This window comes from Pristiophorus japonicus, chromosome 4, assembly GCF_044704955.1.
Source record: "Pristiophorus japonicus isolate sPriJap1 chromosome 4, sPriJap1.hap1, whole genome shotgun sequence".
In the NCBI taxonomy this organism is placed as follows: domain Eukaryota; kingdom Metazoa; phylum Chordata; class Chondrichthyes; family Pristiophoridae; genus Pristiophorus; species Pristiophorus japonicus.
In genome coordinates, this window is record NC_091980.1 from 136,865,815 (window position 1) to 136,886,862 (window position 21,048).

The following is a 21,048-nucleotide window of genomic DNA, read 5'->3' on the forward strand; positions in this document are numbered from 1 at the left end:
GCCCCCCCCCCCAGCCCACCAAATCATAACACAAGAATTAGGAGCAGGCCACACGGCCTCTCGTCTGCTCCACATTCAGTAAGATCATGGCTGATCTTCAACCTCAACTTCACTTACCCACCCATCTCCATATCCCTTGATTTCCCCTTGAGTCCAAAAATCTACCCATCTCCGCCTTGAATATACTCAACACTTCAGCATCTACAGAACTTTGGGTCGAAAATTCCAGACATTCACTAACCTCCTGAGTGAAGAAAATCCTCCTCCATCTCTGCCTTGAATGGCCGACCACTTAGCCTGAGACGATGCCCCATAGTTTTAAACTCTCCACATCCACCCTGTCAAGCCTTGTAAGAATTTTGTATGTTTCAATGAGATCACCTTTCATTCTTGTAAACTCCATAGAGTATAAGCTCCTCATGGTACAACCCTTCTATCCCAGGAATCAATCTAGTGAACCTTTGTTGTACCACCTCAAAGGCAAGTATCTCCTTCCTCATAAGGAGAGCAAAACTGTGCACAGTGCTCCAGGTATGGTCTCATCAAAGTCCTGCACAATTGTAGCAATACTTCCTTGCTCTTGTACTCCAATTCCTTGCAATAAAGGCTAACGTGCTATTTGTCCAACACAAGAGGTTATTTAAACAAAATTAGGGCTCATGGGATTGGGGGCAATATATTGGCATGGATTGGTTAACGGACAGAAAACAGAGTAGGAATAAAGGGGTCATTTTCGGGTTGGCAAGCTGTAACTGGTGGGGTACCGCAAGGGTCGGTACTTGGACCTCCAGTATTTACAATTTATATCAATGATTTGGATGAGGGGACCAAATGTAATATATCCAAATTTTCTGATACAAAGCTAGGTGGGAATGCAAGTTGTGAGGCGGCTGCAAAGAGGCTTCAAGAGACTATAGACAGGTGAAGTGAATGGGAAAGAACATGGCAAATGGGATATAATGTGGAGAAGTGTGAAGTTATCCACTTTGGTAGAAAAATGAGAAAAGCAGAGTATTTTTTAAAGAGTGAGAGATTGCGAAATGTTGATGTTCAGAGGAACCTGGAAGTTAACATGCAGGTACAGCAAGGAATTAAGAAAGCAAATGGTCTGTTGGCCTTTATTACAAGAGGATTTGAGTATAAGAGTAAAGACGTCTTGATGCAATTATGTAGGGCCGTGGCGAGACCACACCTGGAGTATTGTATACAGTTTTGGTCTCCTTACCTAAGGAAGAATATACTTGCCGTGGAGAGAGTGCAACAACGGTTCACTAGACTGGTTCTTGGGATGGAGGGATTGTCCTACAAGGAGAGATTGAGCAGACTAGGCCTATATTCTTGAGTTTAGAAGAATGATGATCTCATTGCAACATACAAAATCTCATAGGGCTTGACAGGGTAGATGTTGGAATGATGTTTTCCCTGGTTGACTAGTCTAGAACCAGGGGTCACAGTCTCAGAATAAGGGGTCAGCCGTTTTAGGACCGAGATGAGAGAAACTTCTCCACTCAGAGGATGGTAAATCTTTGGAGTTCTCTCCCTCAGGGAGCTGTGAAGGCTGTCTTTGAGTGTTTTCAAGATAGAGATCGATAGACTTTTGGATATTAAGGGAATGGCAGGATATAGGGATAGTGCAGGAATGTGGAGTTGAGGCCGAAGATCAACCATGATCTTGTTGAATGACGGCGCAGGCTCGAGGGCCCAAATGGCCTGTACCTGCATGCTTAACTCTCAGTGGTTCCTGTACGAGAAGACCTAATTATCTCTGAACACCAGCATTTAATTGTTTCTCACCATTTATAGAATATTCTGTTTTTCTATTCTTTCTACCAAAGTAAATAACCTCATTTTTACCCACTCATGTACTTGTCTATATCCCTTTGTTAGCTTTTTTTTGTGCTCCTGACTGCTTACATTCCCACCTAGCTTTTTGTATTATAAGCAAATTAATTGAGCTGATTCTTAAATAGCTGAGGCCCAAGCACTGGTCAATGCTGCACCCTTTTTTGTCATGAAGTACAGCTGGATTAAAAAAACTTCTTGGTATTGTCACGACTTATTTGGAAAAATTGCACTTGGAGGCAACAAATCTCTCAACACTCCAATTTCTATTGGCACAACCACCACAAGTGAGATCTACAAGTTCTTTGCCATGGTATCATTTTGTTCATGATTTTTTCCTCTCCTGACCCGACCACAGTTTGGAAGAAGACACACATCTATTCCTGTGCTTTTGGATGTTTTTCACAAAGTGGACACTGTATTAAAATTATGCATGCCTACCAACACACATCACTGCATCCTTAATGACAACTCTGCAGGCTATTACCAGTACAGCTGGTACACCTGTAGAGCTGGAACTGAGGAATGCCCACAGTTTTTAACATACATAGGCTTTGCTGCACATATGGTTGAGCAAAACAATTTAAAATAAACAGTTATTGTAATATAAAAGCAATGTAAAAACTTGGGATAATAAAAGGAAAAGGCTGCAAATGCTGGAAATCTGAAATAAAAATATGGTGAAAGCATGCAGCAGATATTCCAACACTTGAAAAGAGAAAAGAATATCTTGGGTAGAGACTTGAGAAGCAGGGTCGATATCTGATGCACAAACCTGGCTTTTGTATTTTCAGAAGCTGATGCACTTGTGTATTTCCTGTTTTTAGCCAAGTCATTCAGTTGCCTGTTTCTCTAACAGCTTCAGAGTTTGATTACTTGGTGCTTTGTTAAAAACAACAAAGAGGGACACTGGGTAGCTGAGCGACACACTGCTGAAGTGTTAATTTTTGAGCCTTCTCCTGCAAGCTTTATTTTACGCACAGTAACTTCACAAATTTGATCATGCTGCACATTGGCCCAGTAAGAAGTTGGAAGGTATGCAGAGTGCAAGTGGGCAGCTGAAATTGAGAAATTAGCAATCAAGTTTTACATATCTACTTCGCCCCCACACACCACCCACCCACACATTCAAAGGTAAAGGTCATGTGAGACCTTAACCTGTGTGTTGCATTTGAAGGCAAGGAATTTAAAATGTTGCAGGCTGTTATGAGGCCGTGTCGATGTTGTCATTACAATTAATTAACATATAGGCACCTATGCGTTGCAGGAAATATTATAGTTGAGCTAGAACCCTTCAATATAGCATTAATACAGTTGTTGGATAGTTCAATTCAATCCTTCAAATTGATCCCACAGTAACCACCAACAGTGATGCAATGATCTCCCCAGATGCAGCTTTGGAAGAGCCCAATCTGTAATTGTAGTGATAAGTGACTTCCCTACTTCAGATGGTTATTGCACTAAAATTCAATGCACTCGCTGCAGATCTTTGCCTAAACCCAAGTCACAAAATGGAGAATGCTGAATATTGATTGGTTGCAGCCTGGTCATACTTGATATGTGAAGGATTGTGGATATTTTTGTCCCACACAATTCATAAAAATAGATCAATATTTGAAGTTCTATGCCACTTTCCACTGTCAAATTACAGGCCTGTGAACTGTACCTTGATTGTGGGGAATGTTTGAGATTTGGATGGGGAATGGCATAAGGGTCTGCCTGGACATACAGGGTATGATAGAGCCAGTTTCAGTTCAGATTGCCAGTCTTTGCATAGTTTGCTTCCTGAGCTTCAGAAGGAAGGTGGTTGTTGAAGGTCAATCATCCCAGCCCCAGGAAATCGCTGCAGGAGTTGCTCAGGGCAGTGTCCTAGGCCCAACCATTTTCAGCTGCTTCATCAGTAATCCTCTCTCCTTAAGGTCAGAAGTGGGGATGTTCTCTGATTACAGTGTTCAGTTCCATTTGCAAATCCTCAGAAAATTAAGCAGCCCATTCCCGTGTGCAGCAAGACCTGGATGATATTCAGGCTTGGGCTGATAATTGGGAAGTAACATTCGTGCCATACAAGTGCCAGGTAATGACCATCTCCAATCAGCGAGAATCTAACCACCTCCCCATGATATTCAACGACATTACCATCGCCGAATGCCCCACCATCAACATCCTGGGGGTCACCATTGACCAGAAACATGACTGGACCAGCCACACAGATACTGTGGCAACAAGAGCGGGTTCAAGGCTGGGTATTCTGTGGCAAGTGTCTCACCACCTGACTCCACAAAGCCTTTTCACTATCTACAAGGCACAAGTCAGGAATGTGATCGAATAATCTCCTTGCCTGGATGAGCACAGTTCCAACAGGACTCCAGAAGCTTGACACCATCCCGGACAAAGCAGCCCGCTTAATTGGCATCTCATCAACCACCTTAAACATTCACTCCCTCCATCACCGACGTACCATGGCTGCAGTGTGTACCATTTATAAGATGCACTGCAGCAACTCGCCACGGCTTCTTCGGCAGCACCTCCCAATCCTGCGACCTCTACCACCTAGAAGGACAAGGGCAGCAGGCGCATGGGAACATCATCATCTGCAAGTTCCCCTCCAAGTTGCATACCATTCTGACTTGGAAATATATCACCATTCGTTCATTGCTGGGTTAAAATCCTGGAACTCCCTCCCGAACAGCACTCTGGGAGTTTCTTCATCACAAGTTCAAGGCGGCAGCTCACCACCACCTTCTCGAGGGCAAATGGGGACGGGCAATAAATGCTGGCCTTGCGACTGATACCCACATCCCGGAATTAATATTTTTTTTAAAAAGTGGGTTGTGTTTGACCAATTTACTCGATTTTCTGTTGCGGTTACAGATCTTGTGTATCTGGCAGAGCTAGTGGATGTTGTCTGCCTGGATTTCAGAAATGTTTTTGAAACTGCCAATAACAGACTGATTCACAAGGTGCATGTCCATGGAATATCTGGAAAACTATTCGGCAGCTGTGTGGCAGGAAGGTAGATAAGAGTGGGAAGATGTCGGTGGAAACTGGTTGCACATAGAGTTCCACAGCAGTTGGTTTTGCAGCTGCTTTGTTTCATCTATAATTTATTTAAATGCCTTTGAGGATTTAATATTGTTGAAGTTTGCAGGTGATGATACTAAAAATTGAGTGCTGTGGCAAATGATGCTATCAAATGTCCAGAGATGTAGGTAGGCTACATCAGAGATAGCTGTTAGAGCTCAACATAGATCAATCTGTAGCCATGAAATTAAGTACAAGATACCAGAATGTGGAGTGCACTAAACATGGTAATGTGTTGGCAATAACAGCAAGATAGAGACACGGGGTTTTGGTCAATAGGCCATTTAAAACTATGGTTCACTCTTTGCAGGTGAAGAAAGTAAATAGCATTGGTTGTAATTTACCAAAATTCCCTGGATTCTGGGGAGGTCCCAGCAGATTGGAAAACTGCAAAAGTGATGCCCCTATTTAAAAAAGGAGGCAGACAAAAAGCAGGAAACTATAGACCAGTTAGCCTAACATCTGTGGTTGGGAAAATGTTGGGAGTCCATTATTATAGAAACAGTAGCAGGACATTTGGAAAAGCAAAATTCAGTCAGGCAGAGTCAGCATGGATTTATGAAGGGGAAGTCATGTTTGACAAATTTTCTGGAATACTTTGAGGATGTAACGAACAAGGTGGATAAAGGGGAACCAGTGGATGTGGTGTATTTGGACTTCCAAAAAGCATTTGATGAGGTGCCACATAAAAGGTTACTGCACAAGGTAAAAGTTCACGGGTTGGGGGTAATATATTAGCATGGATAGAGGATTGGCTAACTGACAGAAAACAGAGAGTTGAGTTAAATGATTAATTCTCTGGTTGGCAATCAGTCACTAGTGGGGTGCCGCAGGGATTCGTGCTGGGACCTCAACTATTTATAATCTGTTAACGACTTGGAAGAAGGGACTGAGTGTAATGTAGCCAAGTTTGCTGATGATACAAAGATGTGAGGAAAAGCAATGTGTGAGGAGGACACACAAAATCTGAAAAAGGACATTGACAGGCTAAGTGAGTGGGCAAAAATTTGGCTGATGGAGTATAATGTGGGAAAGTGCGAGGTCATGCACTTTGGCACAAAAAAAATCAGAGCAAGTTATTATTTAAATGGAGAAAGATTGCAAAGTGCTGCAGTACAGCAGGACCTGGGGGTACTTGTGCATGAAACACAAAAGGATAGTATGCAGGTGATCAGGAAGGCCAATGGAATCTTGGGGATGGAGTATAAAAGCAGGGAAGTCTTGCTACAGTTATGCAGGATATTGGTGAGGCCACACCTGGAACACTGCGTGGAGTTTTGATTTCCATATTTACAAAAGGATATTCTTGCCTTGGAGGCTGTTCAAAGAAGGTTCACTAGGTTGATTCTGGAGATGAGGGGTTGACTTATGAGGAAAGGTTGAGTAGGTTGGGCTTCAACTCATTGGAATTCAGAAGAATGAGAGTTGATTTTATCGAAACGTATAAGATTATGAGGGGGCTTGACAAGGTGGATGCAGAGAGGATGTTTCCACTGATAGGGGAGACTGGAACTAGAGGGCATAATCTTAGAATAAGGAGCCGCCCATTTAAAACTGAGATGAGAAATGTATTTTCTCAGAGGGTTGTGGATCTGTGCAATTCGCTGTCTAGCTGTGGAAGCTGAGACATTGAATATATTTAACTCAGAAATAGACAGTTTCTTAAACGCTAAGGGAATATGGGGTTATGGAGAGCGGGCAGGGAAGTGGACCTGAGCCCATGATCAGATCAGCCATGATTGTATTAAATGGCAGTGCAGGCTCGAGGGGCCGTATGGCTTACTCCTGCTCCTATTTCTTATGTTCTTATTTTGGGACATGGCGAAGGCATTGACTTAAATCAAACGAGGTGATTTTGAAGCTTTTTCTGCCCTTGCTGAGACTACATCTAGAGTACTATGTGGTTTTGTTCTCTAATATAGGGCTGCGAGGCTCATTCTTCAATTTAGAGAGTGGAGTTATGAGGAGAGCTAATCCATGACGGGTAGAAGGGACTTCAAAGATTTTTAAAGAATTTTTGGGTTTGTAAGGAAATTGGATCCAGGAACATTCTTCTATCAGGTACTGGTTCTTGGATCCTTTAAAACCTACCTCTGACCAAGCTTTTGGTCACCTGCTCTCATTTCGCCTTGTGCGGCTTGGTGTCAGTTTATTTTAATCTCTTCCTTCTGTGAAGCACCTTGGGATGTTAAAGGCGCTATATAAATACAAGTTGTTAGTTTTGAAGACATGGGGGAATCTGTTTAAAGTTGCTGGTGTGAAAAGAAAACAGGTAATTTAGACAATTTTTCAGTATCGAATTATGATACAGCTCCCAGTTAGGATGGTGGACAGAAAAACATGGCAAGTTTTCAAAGAAGAACTGGGTGAATTGATGATGAATAGGATTCCGGACTGTTGTATGAAAATTCCAAGAAATTCGTTCTTGTAATCCATTCCACATCGGAATCCTCGAGAAATTAATAGCCTAGTTTTATATTTAACTTTGGTCAGTTTTGAGTTCCTGTCTCATTTAAAATTGTATCTTGCTCCCTTTAATATTACCGCTTCTATCGAATGATGCAATCGGCTGATGGGTTCACTGGAAATTCAGTGGGTATTCAGGAAATAGCCCATGACTCAACTCGTCTTCATTGGAGCGCACAGGGCACCATTGAGTTTGGTAGAAATGAAAGGAAGAAAGACTTGCATTTATATAGCACCTTTCAGGACCTGAGAGTGTCCCAAAGCGCTTTACAGCCAATGAAGTGCTTTTTGAAATGAAGTCACCTGTAATGTACGAAACGCGGCAGCCAATTTCCGCTCAGCGAGCTCTCACAAACAGCAATATGATCGTGTCCAGATAATCTGTTTTTTTTAATGCTCTTGATTGAGGGATAAATATTGGCCAGGATAACTGAAGCCAAACATGAGAGAGGTATGCCCAGGATTTTAATCTCAACTGGGAATTTCTAACTGATTTTCCCTCAGTAATTCTTAACTCTCAAACACGTGTGTTTGAGATTTGTGCATTATTCCCATATATTGGAAGCTTTCCCTAATGTCTGTCTTGTCCTCCTCGACAGGACACACACACAAATTTGACACCAGATTGGCAATCCCTCTCTTGCCTGTAGTTTCACTTTTTTTCCACTCACCATATGAATTTCTACCATATGAACTTCAGAGTAGCTACTCTGAAGTTTCCTCCCTTGTTCCCAAGCTGCAGATGAACCACCCCCCCTCATTCCTGCCTCTTCACTGTTGAAATCAGGACTAATTGTGCCATCTCCTGTTAACTTTTTACCCCAGGACCTCAACACAGTAGAATTCCTTACCTTTCTCTCCTCCTACAATCTCTAGAATTTTGAACCCCAAGCTTCGTCATTTAATTACTGATACCTGATTTACCTTCTCTCTCCCGCTCTTTTCAACCATAGCCCTCTGCACATTCAAGCTATGAGTGCGCGTGACTTTTTAACAGAACTAGTATGTAGTAGTCTGGCCTCTGGAATATATTTTTTTGTTTAGCTAGTAATTACTTTTTAAAGATTTGTAAGTGGCCTCTCATCTTAACAGCTGCTTAGTTCCGATGCTGCATACAAATGTTCAATTTGTTTTTTGGTTGGACACGGCAGTAGATGCTGAAGCTCGTATTTCTGCTGTCAGCAAGTTTACTGAATGTACGTTAATAAAACCCGTATTGTACCCGTTAACTTTTTGCTAAAAATGTAAATGACTGAAATTTTACCTCCGCCCCCACATAATGTGTTCTATTGTAATTCTATCTAAGTTATGCCTCTATTCTTTTGTCAGTAAAAATCTAGAGCTCAGTATGCCTGTGATGGCACACTGAATAACACTCTGTAAAATTGGTCCACTTTTTGTCATGTAAAGCACTTATTAACAGTTGAGATCATTATTTTTTTTTCAGGTTTCCAGCATTTAAAAGCTGCATCTGCTTTAATGTGTCTCCATTAATATTGCAGTTGGCAGTCAGCGACACATTTGAAATAATTGTAATGTGAGCAGATGGCTCAAGACCAATGTTGGCTGCATGTCTTGTTTGCACCTCTTAAATACTTCAATTAACAATAAAAGAATCCTCATTGATATGCCAATTAATATTTTTCTTTGTAAAATATTAACATCTGTGGAAGTTACTACAGACTGGTAATCCATGACACTGTCATCTTGTATTATGGACAGCGCCCACTTTGTTTTGCATGTAGTGAACTATATCCATGAACTGTCACTTGCGGACTTAGTTGCTCAAGAAAACTTTTCAGGCTCCTCCAAGGGGCCAATTGGTAGTTATTGTCTCGTGTACAAAGCTGCAGTTTATTCCAGGCCTCTGCTGCATCAGATAACCTCAGCTAGGAGTACATTAGACCTCAGTCCCCCTGGAGTAAAGAGGGGGGAGGCAGAAAATCAATCGAAGTTTTCACTGCTGTTTGTCATTCAGTGACCCTGCCCTTGTTCCCTTACACACGTGTTTTTTTTAAAAGCTGAGAACAGCATCAAACACAGCTGTGATGTCCCCCACCCCCACACAAACAGCCTGCTGACAGTGAATGTCTGGGCTCACAATGAAGAATAACTACTTGGGAAAGCCAGTATCAATGTAACCATATCTCTGCATTCAGGGCAGAAGGAGAACATTTAAAAGATAATAAAGAAGTTTACTCCAGCACAATGGTGACGTCGGCTCTGTGAGGGGAAGAGATACTCTATCACTTTATTTGTACCGTGAAACTAACAAAGTTTTATTTCTCAAGTCACATTTGATGCCTCATTCTTTCCCGTTTTAGTCAAGCTTCTCTTTCTCCCATCCCGATATCTCCCCACTTAGTTTTGTTACTTGCTGTCAAGCCATAGGATATGTCAAAAGAAAACCTTGAAACCATTGAGATAGTTGCTACTTTGCTCTTTGTGAAGCTGCTGTGCTATATCTGACTAAAATATTTCACTCCGAGTGGTGTTGGGTTTCCTTTTTATTTAGCTGCAAAGAGCATCTGGTAGAAATAGTTTTTGCTATTTAGCTAAAGGGCTTGTGAGATTTGCATTTCAAGATGCAAATATTTGAATGAGGGAGACTAGGATTATGAAATGGCACGCGAGGAGCAATAGAACATTGAATGTGGTGAAACTTGAGCGGTATTGTCACTGGGACTCTTGTGTGTTGCTACTAATATGCCACAGCGAAGGTGTACAACCACAGCCAGTGGGCCACACATGGCTCAGGAGTCCAGGTGACTCCATTTTATGTGTGCTTTTATTTTTTACTCGCTGGTTTGTTCATTCAAAATCAGAGTTTAGAAGTTGGAAGGGTCTGTTCTGCATGCTCTTGCCTCATTGCTGGATAAACCCTGAGGGTTTCTGCTGCTGAAACCCTCTTTCTTGCCTTTTTTACCTCTAGACTTGAGTACTCCAATGCACTCCTGGCTGGCCTCCCACATTCGACACTGCTTAAACTTGAGGTCCTCCAAAACTCACACCAAAACCCGATCACCCATCACCCCTGTGCTCGCTGACCTAAATTGGCTCCCAGTTAAGCAACGCCTCAATTTCAAAATTCTCATCATTGTTTACAAATCCCTCCATGGCTTCACCCCTCCCGATCTATGTAATCTCTTTCAGCCTCACGAGATATCTGTGCTCTTGAGCATCCCTGATTATAACTGCACAACCATTGGTGGTCGTGTCTTCAGCTACTTGAGCCCAAAGCTCTGGAACTCTTTAACACCCCCCAACACAACCCCCCCCCCCCCCCCCCCTCGCTCCTCTCTTTCCTCCTTTGAGACTCCTTAAAACTTACCTCTTTTAGAAACATAGAAAATAGGTGCAGGAGTAGGCCATTCGGCCCTTCTAGCCTGCACCGCCATTCAATGAGTTCATGGCTGAACATGCAACTTCAGTACCCCATTCCTGCTTTCTCACCATACCCCTTGATTCCCCTAGTAGTAAGGACTACATCTAACTCCTTTTTGAATATATTTAGTGAATTGGCCTCAACAACTTTCTGTGGTAGAGCATTCCACAGGTTCACCACTCTGGGTGAAGAAGTTCCTCCTTATCTCGGTCTTAAATGGCTTACCCCTTATCCTTAGACTGTGACCCCTGGTTCTGGACTTCCCCAACATTGCGAACATTCTTCCTGCATCTAACCTGTCTAAACCCATCAGAATTTTAAACGTTTCTATGAGGTCCCCTCTCATTCTTCTGAACTCCAGTGAATACAAGCCCAGTTGATCCAGTCTTTCTTGATAGGTCAGTCCTGCCATCCGGGGAGTCAGTCTGGTGAACCTTCGCTGCACTCCCTCAATAGCAAGAATGTCCTTCCTCAGGTTAGGAGACCAAAACTGTACACTATATTCCAGGTGTGGCCTCGCCAATGGCCCGTACAACTGTAGCAACACCTCCCTGCCCCTGTACTCAAATCCCCTTGCTATGAAGGCCAACATGCCATTTGCTTTCTTAACCGCCTGCTGTACTTGCATGCCAACCTTCAATGACTGATGTACCATGACACCCAGGTCTCGTTGCACCTCCCCTTTTCCTAATCTGTCACCATTCAGATAATAGTCTGTCTCTCTGTTTTTACCACCAAAGTGGATAACCTCACATTTATCCACATTATACTTCATCTGCCATGCATTTGTCCACTCACCTAACCTATCCAAGTCACTCTGCAGCCTCATAGCATCCTCCTCGCAGCTCACACTGCCACCCAACTTAGTGTCATCCGCAAATTTGGAGATACTACATTTAATCCCCTCGTCTAAATCATTAATGTACAGTGTAAACAGCTGGGGCCCCAGCATAGAACCTTGCGGTACCCCACTAGTCACCGCCTGCCATTCTGAAAAGTACCCATTTACTCCTACTCTTTGCTTCCTGTCTGACAACCAGTTCTCAATCCATGTCAGCACACTACCCCCAATCCCATGTGCTTTAACTTTGCACACTAATCTCTTGTGTGGGACCTTGTCGAAAGCCTTCTGAAAGTCCAAATATACCACAGCAACTGGTTCTCTCTTGTCCACTCTACTGGAAACATCCTTTTAACCAAGCTTTTGGTCATCTGCTGTAATTTTTTCTTATGTGGCTTGGTGTCAGATTTATCTGTTTTGTCTTATAACACTCCTGGAACGTTTTACTACGTTAAAGGCGATATATAAATACAAGTTGTTGTAAATAGGACACCAAAATCTGTTCCTATTGACAAATATATGCAAATTAATGAGAACATTGATTTCATTTGGAGAACATGGCCTCAAGCTTGACCCCTGCGGGCACTACGATACACACCTAAACTTGCCATGCTGTAATTACGTAATCACAATTATAATCTCCCCTTTACCCCTGTGAATATCTAAAACTGATATACTTGTTCCATGGTTATAACTGAATTTGCTCTCTTCAATCCTGTTGATATAACACTGATGTGTTTAACAGCTCCAGTCAAAAATCTGGATGTATAAATGAATGGGGACTGTGTTGTAACATGACTGTGTATCAAGCTATGTACACGGACAGGCCCTTATAGTGAGGTTCAACTGCTGTGGTGCACAAATGCTGGATCTTGCCCAGATCTGTTTCCTATTTTGTGATGTGCTAGAGAACATTTCTTTTTATTAAAGTCCGATGATTTTTGTGAAGTTCAAGAAATCTTAAAATCTGCTCCTTTCCTCTCCGGAAGGTGTTGGGTAGGGTGCAATTTCACAGGCATTAGCTACACTCTGTAACTTCATCAGAATGGCCATTCGTCATGTGTGCTCTTGTTAGTTACTTGACTGTGGAAGCATCAGACTGAAACTCAATCTTGTCATCACCTGACATCCACACATGCATGCTCTCTAGCACATCACTGGACAGGGATCAGGAGTGGTAACTTCAGATGTTTTTATTTATGGCTTAAGGATACTGAGACCAGTTCTAATATTCGTTGTTGTCCCAGATGAGATTAGTTTTAATGAGCACAGCAACAACATATTAAATGTAATAAATGTCCCAAGGCACTTCACATGAGTAATTATCACAATTCTTTTGGCACCGAGCCATATAAGGATGTTTGGGCAGACGTTCAAAAGCTTGGTCAAAGAGGTAGGTTTTAAGGAGCGTCTTGAAGGAGGGGAGAGAAGTCGAGAGCAGAGAGATTTGGGGAGGAAATTACAGAGCTTGGAGCTGAAGACACGGCTGCTAGTGGTGGAGCATTTAAAATCGGGGATGTTCAGAAGGCCGGCGTAGGTGGAGTGCAGAGGTCTAGGGGGATTATAGGGCTGGATGTCATTACAGAGATAAGGAGGGGCGAGGCCATGGAGGGATTGAAAACAAGGATGAGAATTGTAAAATCAAGGCGTTGCTTAACTGGGAGCAGCAAGCACAGGGGAGAATGGTGAATGGGATTTGGTTCAAGTTAGTTTATGGAGCTTAGAACGAGGGAGGCCAGTCAGCAGTGGGTTGGAATAGTTAAGACTAGAGATATTAAAGGCATGGGTAAGAGTTTTGGCAGCAGATTAGTTGAGGCAAGAGTGGAGATGGACGATATTATGAAGCTGAGAATCAAATCCAAGAGCTTTAGACTTAAATGGTGCAGTATCATAGGGTAGGGAAATTTCCCACTAGGATCTGGGGATGCTGACCTCAAGATCTGCAAAACAGATACACTGCTTTGGGTACTGTTGAGGGGGATGACTCATCAGGGGAGGGCAGCAGCAGCCAAGTTCATGGCACCATGGCTGGCTCTGCTGCACAGGAGGGCAGGAAAAAGAGTGGGAGAGCAATAGTGATTGGGGATTCAATGGTGAGGGGAATAGATCGGCGTTTCTGCGGCCGCAACCGAGACTCCAGGATGGTATGTTGCCTCCCTGGTGCAAGGGTCAAGGATGTCTCGGAGCGGGTGCAGGACATTCTAACAAGGGAGGGAGAACAGCCAGTTGTCGTGGTGCACATTGGTACCAACGACATAGGTAAAAAAAGGGATGAGGTCCTGCGAAACGAATTTAAGGAGCTAGGAGCTAAATTAAAAAGTAGGACCTCAAAAGTAGTAATCTCGGGATTTCTACCAGTACCACGTGATAGTCAGAGTAGGAATCGCAGGATAGCGCAGATGAATACGTGGCTTGAGCAGTGGTGCAGCAGGGAGGAATTCAAATTCCTGGGGCATTGGAACCGGTTCTGGGGGAGGTGGGACCAGTACAAACCGGACGGTCTGCACCTGGGCAGGACCGGAACCAATGTCCTAGGGGGAGTGTTTGCTAGTGCTGTTGGGGAGGATTTAAACTAATATGGCAGGGGATGGGAACCAATGCAGGGAGACAGAGGGAAACAAAAAGGAGGCAAAAGCAAATGACAGAAAGGAGATGAGGAAAAGTGGAGGGCAGAGAAACCCAAGGCAAAGAACAAAAAGGGCCACTGTACAGCAAAATTCTAAAAGGACAAAGGGTGTTAAAAAAACAAGCCTCAAGGTTTTGTGTCTTAATGCAAGGAGTATCCGCAATAAGGTGGATGAATTAACTGCAAATAGATGTTAACAAATATGATGTGATTGGGATTACGGAGACGTGGCTCCAGGATGATCAGGGCTGGTAACTCAACATCCAGGGGTATTCAACATTCAGGAAAGATAGAATAAAAGGAAAAGGATGTGGGGTAGCATTGCTGGTTAAGGAGCAAATTAAGGCAATAGTTCGGAAGGACATTAGCTTGGATGATGTGGAATCTATATGGGTAGAGCTGCAGAATACCAAAGGGCAAAAAACGTTAGTGGGAGTTGTGTACAGACCTCCAAACAGTAGTAGTGATGTTGGGGAGGGCATCAAACATGAAATTAGGGGTGCGTGCAATAAAGGTGCAGCAGTTATAATGGGTGACTTTAATATGCACATAGATTGGGTTAACCAAACTGGAAGCAATACGGTGGAGGAGGATTTCCTGGAGTGCATAAGGGATGGTTTTTTAGACCAATATGTCGAGGAACCAACTAGGGGGGAGGCCATCTTAGACTGGGTGTTGTGTAATGAGAGAGGATTAATTAGCAATCTCGTTGTGCGAGGCCCCTTGGGGAAGAGTGACCATAATATGGTGGAATTCTGCATTGGGATGGAGAATGAAACCGTTAATTCAGAGACCATGGTCCAGAACTTAAAGAAGGGTAACTTTGAAGGTATGAGGCGTGAATTGGCTAGGATAGATTGGCGAATGACACTGAAGGGGTTGACTGTGGATGGGCAATGGCAGACATTTAGAGACCGCATGGATGAACTACAACAATTGTACATTCCTGTCTGGCGTAAAAATAAAAAAGGGAAGGTGGCTCAACCGTGGCTATCAAGGGAAATCAGGGATAGCATTAAAGCCAAGGAAGTGGCATACAAATTGGCCAGAAATAGCAGCGAACCCGGGGACTGGGAGAAATTTAGAACTCAGCAGAGGAGGACAAAGGGTTTGATTAGGGCAGGGAAAATGGAGTACGAGAAGAAGCTTGCAGGGAACATTAAGACGGATTGCAAAAGTTTCTATAGATATGTAAAGAGAAAAAGGTTAGTAAAGACAAACGTAGGTCCCCTGCAGTCAGAATCAGGGGAAGTCATAACGGGGAACAAAGAAATGGTGGACCAATTGAACAAGTACTTTGGTTCGGTATTCACTGAGGAGGACACAAACAACCTTCCGGATATAAAAGGGGTCGGAGGGTCTAGTAAGGAGGAGGAACTGAGGGAAATCCTTATTAGTCGGGAAATTGTGTTGGGGAAATTGATGGGATTGAAGGCCGATAAATCCCCAGGGCCTGATGGACTGCATCCCAGAGTACTTAAGGAGGTGGCCTTGGAAATAGTGGATGCATTGACAGTCATTTTCCAACATTCCATTGACTCTGGATCAGTTCCTATGGAGTGGAGGGTAGCCAATGTAACCCCACTTTTTAAAAAAGGAGGGAGAGAGAAAACAGGGAATTATAGACCGGTCAGCCTGACATCGATAGTGGGTAAAATGATGGAATCAATTATTAAGGATGTCATAGCAGTGCATTTGGAAAGAGGTAATATGATAGGTCCAAGTCAGCATGGATTTGTGAAAGGGAAATCATGCTTGACAAATCTTCTGGAATTTTTTGAGGATGTTTCCAGTAGAGTGGACAAGGGAGAACCAGTTGATGTGGTATATTTGGACTTTCAGAAGGCTTTCGACAAGGTCCCACACAAGAGATTAATGTGCAAAGTTAAAGCACATGGGATTGGGGGTAGTGTGCTGACATGGATTGAGAACTGGTTGTCAGACAGGAAGCAAAGAGTAGGAGTAAATGGGTACTTTTCAGAATGGCAGGCGGTGACTAGTGGGGTACCGCAAGGTTCTATGCTGGGGCCCCAGCTGTTTACACTGTACATTAATGATTTAGACGAGGGGATTAAATGTAGTATCTCCAAATTTGCGGATGACACTAAGTTGGGTGGCAGCGTGAGCTGCGAGGAGGATGCTATGAGGCTGCAGAGCGACTTGGATAGGTTAGGTGAGTGGGCAAATGCATGGCAGATGAAGTATAATGTGGATAAATGTGAGGTTATCCACTTTGGTGGTAAAAACAGAGAGATAGACTATTATCTGAATGGTGACAGATTAGGAAAAGGGGAGGTGCAAAGAGACCTGGGTGTCATGGTACATCAGTCATTGAAGGTTGGCATGCAGGTACAGCAGGCGGTTAAGAAAGCAAATGGCATGTTGGCCTTCATAGCGAGGGGATTTGAGTACAGGGGCAGGGAGGTGTTGCTACAATTGTACAGGGCCTTGGTGAGGCCACACCTGGAGTATTGTGTACAGTTTTGGTCTCTTAACCTGAGGAAGGACGTTCTTGCTATTGAGGGAGTTCAGCGAAGGTTCACCAGACTGATGGCGGGACTGACCTATCAAGAAAGACTGGATCAACTGGGCTTGTATTCACTGGAGTTCAGAAGAATGAGAGGGGACCTCATAGAAACGTTTAAAATTCTGACGGGGTTAGACAGGTTAGATGCAGGAAGAATGTTCCCAATGTTGGGGAAGTCCAGAACCAGGGGACACAGTCTAAGGATAAGGGGGAAGCCATTTAGGACCGAGATGAGGAGGAATTTCTTCACCCAGAGAGTGGTGAACCTGTGGAATTCTCTACCACAGAAAGTTGTTGAGGCCAATTCACTAAATATATTCAAAAAGGAGTTAGATGAAGTCCTTACTATTAGGGGAATCAAGGGGTATGGTGAGAAAGCAGGAATGGGGTACTGAAGTTGCATGTTCAGCCATGAACTCATTGAATGGCGGTGCAGGCTAGAAGGGCCGAATGGCCTACTCCTGCACCTATTTTCTATGTTTCTATGGTCTTCATCTTTCGCTTTCCGTTTACTTATTTAGTAGAGCTTCAAGAGTAGAGGAATGAAAGTGCTTCCTGAAAATGGATTTCCTTCCTTAGACAGAGAATCGAGTTGTGTTTAAAGTTGACAATACAGGGGAGGAACAATACATTCCAACTCCCAATTATATATGCTTATATAAAATAATTATTTCTAAATTTTCCTACTCTAGGTCCAACAGGACTGAACTTTTTGATTTGTAACTGTTCCTTCCTTTTCAAGCCTCTTTTTAAAGGAACTTCTTCGACCAGCCTTTTAGTGCACTCCCACCCTCCACGGTCGCTGCTGTCCCTTGTAAAATACTCTGATGCTGTGTTACATGAGGAGTACGATCCATTGTGTTTTGGAGCATGGCGATTAGCATCTGTATTCTGGTAGAGTGCTGATGACTAGCTTTGATTGCTGTCCATTGTTGACATGCTGCATGCAGGGTGGACAGTGCTCTCTCTAGAATTTCAGAAAAGCATAATCTGGGAGATTTCCAGTATTTTCATGAAGTAGGTGGTGGGCTTGTGCATCACTGCACCATATTGCATGTGAAATTCTGCAACGTAGAATGACGTCTATCCAGTCGGTTTGTGATGCATGTTGAACTTCCCTTATCCGGAACCCTCTGGCCTGTTCTGGATAAGGGATTTTTCTAGACGAGGGGTGGTCGCGTTAAATTGGATGGTACAGGTACTGAGCATGGGGATGTTGGGACTGGGAGTGCGGAAGAGAGATCATGGTTGCAGGGGGGCCGGGGGGGAAGGAACGCGGTGGATCACTGGGCCAGGCCAGCGATTGCGGGAGTTGGCAGCGAGGAAGGACTTCAATTTGTTCATGTCTGAGTTCTGCACGTGCGCCACCCAGTGGCCAGGAATGATTCTGGACGAGGGGTGGTTCTGGATAAGGGAGTTCTGGATAAGAGAGTTTCAATCTGTACTTTTAAATTGACCATTTGTTAGCAACTGGCACTTTTTCACACTCAAACTACTAATGCCACTTCTGCAAACAACACCACTAAAAAGATATTAACTGGTTATTTGCTGTACATTAGACATTTCCAAGTGCTAAATGGTGGTTGAGTTTATATCCATATTAGAACAATGACTCCACTTGAAAGAAATCAATTGTATCCAGTGTTTGGGACGTCCTGGCAGAGGTGATGGTGCTCAATAAATATCATTCTTTTAAATTTTTGGACTATTTTTATTCACCCCCTTTTGTTCAACGCTTTCCAGTGTATATCACCAGAACTTGATGGTGTACGTTTCTCTATGATAAAAGTGGTTTTGAAGCAATTCTCGGGTATTTGTACTAGATGGAGTTGTTAATGTCGCCTGTATTTTTTTTTAAAGATACGGCACTGTTGGTTAGCTTTTAGTATATTTACGTTTTTACCCATGACACTTTGAGAATTGTCCCAATTCATGCAACTTTTGCAGTTTGTCCAAAGTGTTTGAAAGTAGTTAATTTGTTTCCAGAAAAGTACCAAGCCATTCAATTCACATGCAAAGCTCCATTGTGACTTTTTAAAAAGTGTATCTTTGGCAGCTCTGTGATTTTTGAGATGCATGTTTGGATTTCCTTTATTCCAGTCAAACTTCAAAGGATTTTGAAAATATATTTTTTGAGTTAAAGGATAATTTTTTCAGTTCTTCTCCAAGGAGGGTTAGCAGTGCACTTCTGTACTAAGCTATGGGTAAGGATCTTGTTTCAGGTAACCTAGTTACAGTGTAGGAGATGAGATTGATTCTTATCTTTCATATTCTGGGAAGGAATGGTGAAGTCTGTGTATATTACTATTAATCTATTTATTTTTGCTACTGTTTTACTTATTTAATTTAATACTAATATAAATCGATTTGGTAGCTTATAGCCTAAGCCTCAGTCTACTGTTGGTTATTTGACCACATTTCAAAATCACATGAGGGCACACGATGTATCCAAATACAGTGACTAAGGTTTCAGTTTGACACATAGGCTTCATACGGTTAGCTAGATACTGAAAGATAAAGGCACATTCTGATTCCAGGGGCTGACACTTTTTAACATGGCACCATGCCTGAGGAATAAGTCCAAAAACTTAACCAGATATTTTATTGCTTTTTGGTTAGATTTGCATTTAAAAGTACTAAAATGCTTGACACCAAGAGTCACCTGTCAGAGGGCTGCTAATTTTTCACCGCAAACTTTCCTGAAATCTTAAATTTAGATTTCATGATAAATGTTGACCAGGCAGTAACACAGAAGCCTGGGCTGTATCTTCATTAAAAACAGATGGAGTGTATCTTCATCTCGGTGTTGTGGTTTAGTGATGTGAGCATTATCTGTTTTACTTGGAAATTGCTGGAAAGATTCCACTTAATACTTTTCCCTTTCTTTTCCAGAGACCACCTTTCATGCCCCCTCCTATGGCCAGTATGCCCCCTCCACCGGGAATGATGTTCCCTCCAGGGATGCCCCCAGTTTCTGCTCCAGCACCTGGGCTGCCGAAAAATGAGGAGATTTGGGTGGAAAATAAAACGCCAGAGGGAAAGGTAAGTTCTGGGAGAATTCCGGCTTGGTGTATATAGCAGGTAAAGCGATCATTGAATTTGCCCTTTATAAAAGGAACATAAAATGAGGTTACTTTGATGGTCTGTCCCTTAAACGTCTGTTCCCCAGAGACGAGAGATGATATAAGGCTGAGATTTCATTGCCGACACCTGTCTCCCTAACTGCATTCTCTGCTGTGACAGTTGGTATGCGAGACAGTAATTATACAAGATTTATCTGCTAATTTTACTCAACAGAAAGCTAATTAAAAGTTTAATGGTTAGTCTGCATAATGGTTGCACATTCAGAGACTGCCTTGTCACGACGCAAGTTGTGATCTAACAGAATCAGTTTGGTAAAATGAGCTCTGACATTTTTGCTTATGCATTTAATGACCTGGGTCAGGGTTTACAAACTAGCCATTGAGTCCTGACAAGCTGAGCCTTGAAGACTCGGCAACCAAGTTCTATTTCCAATTGTATTTCTTTCTTGCTGATTGGTGTGTTTGAATTCTGTGGGCCTGGAGGATTGAAAAGGGTTCTTCATGTCTCTGATAACTAAATCTTAAATCGGAGCACCAAAATTAATTTGCGTTGGAAACTTGAGATATATGGTGCCTCTGAAATATCATATCATCATATCATAGGCGGTATCTCGAAACGAGGATGTCTTGCTTCCACGCCAAAAAAGGATGAGTTCACAGGTGTTTCAATGAAGGACCCGAACTACATCCTCAAGGGTGGAAGATGCCTGTGCATGGATTTCTTTAACGTGTGGTGGCCGTTGCACACCAGACACCACATGGTCTTGACAGAGCTAGCTCTTGGTCCAGTGGCAAGCTCTGCTGCACAGACCTAATGTGCACACATATCTCAGTGTGGGCTGGCCCGTGCTGCCCCGATCACGTCCCTCCATAGTCTCTCTCAGCTCCTTTGCCCCTCTCGCCGCTCCTGCTGTATATGCCCACGCTCCAATCACTGACCTGGACCATGATGACGTCACTCTTCGCTGCCGTCGCCCTCCTGCATCTGCTCGCTCTGCTCCCCGAAGTGGTCTGCCTCTACGCTGCTCCCGGGCTATCAGAGGTTTGTTTACTTTTTAGACATGATTCCTCTGAGATTTTGGGCCCAAGTTTCCACACGATAAAAAACGGGCGCCACTCCGAGCTGGGCGCCCGTTTTTCGCGCCTAAAACGGCGCCTAAAAAAAAAAAAAATCGCGATTCTGGAGCGTTCTGTAGC

At 43.2% G+C, this 21,048-nt stretch overlaps 1 protein-coding gene across 10 annotated transcripts in view; it reads left to right on the forward strand.

The window, feature by feature from the left end:
- The window catches only part of tcerg1b (transcription elongation regulator 1b (CA150)), a 119,932-nt gene that overhangs the window by 20,410 nt on the left and 78,474 nt on the right, over positions 1–21,048 (forward strand). For all 10 annotated transcript variants that reach the window (XM_070878604.1, XM_070878596.1, XM_070878597.1 and 7 more), the window contains exon 3: positions 19,661–19,810. In XM_070878604.1, coding sequence (XP_070734705.1) covers positions 19,661–19,810 — 150 coding nt within the window. The remainder of the gene's footprint in view (positions 1–19,660; positions 19,811–21,048) is intronic.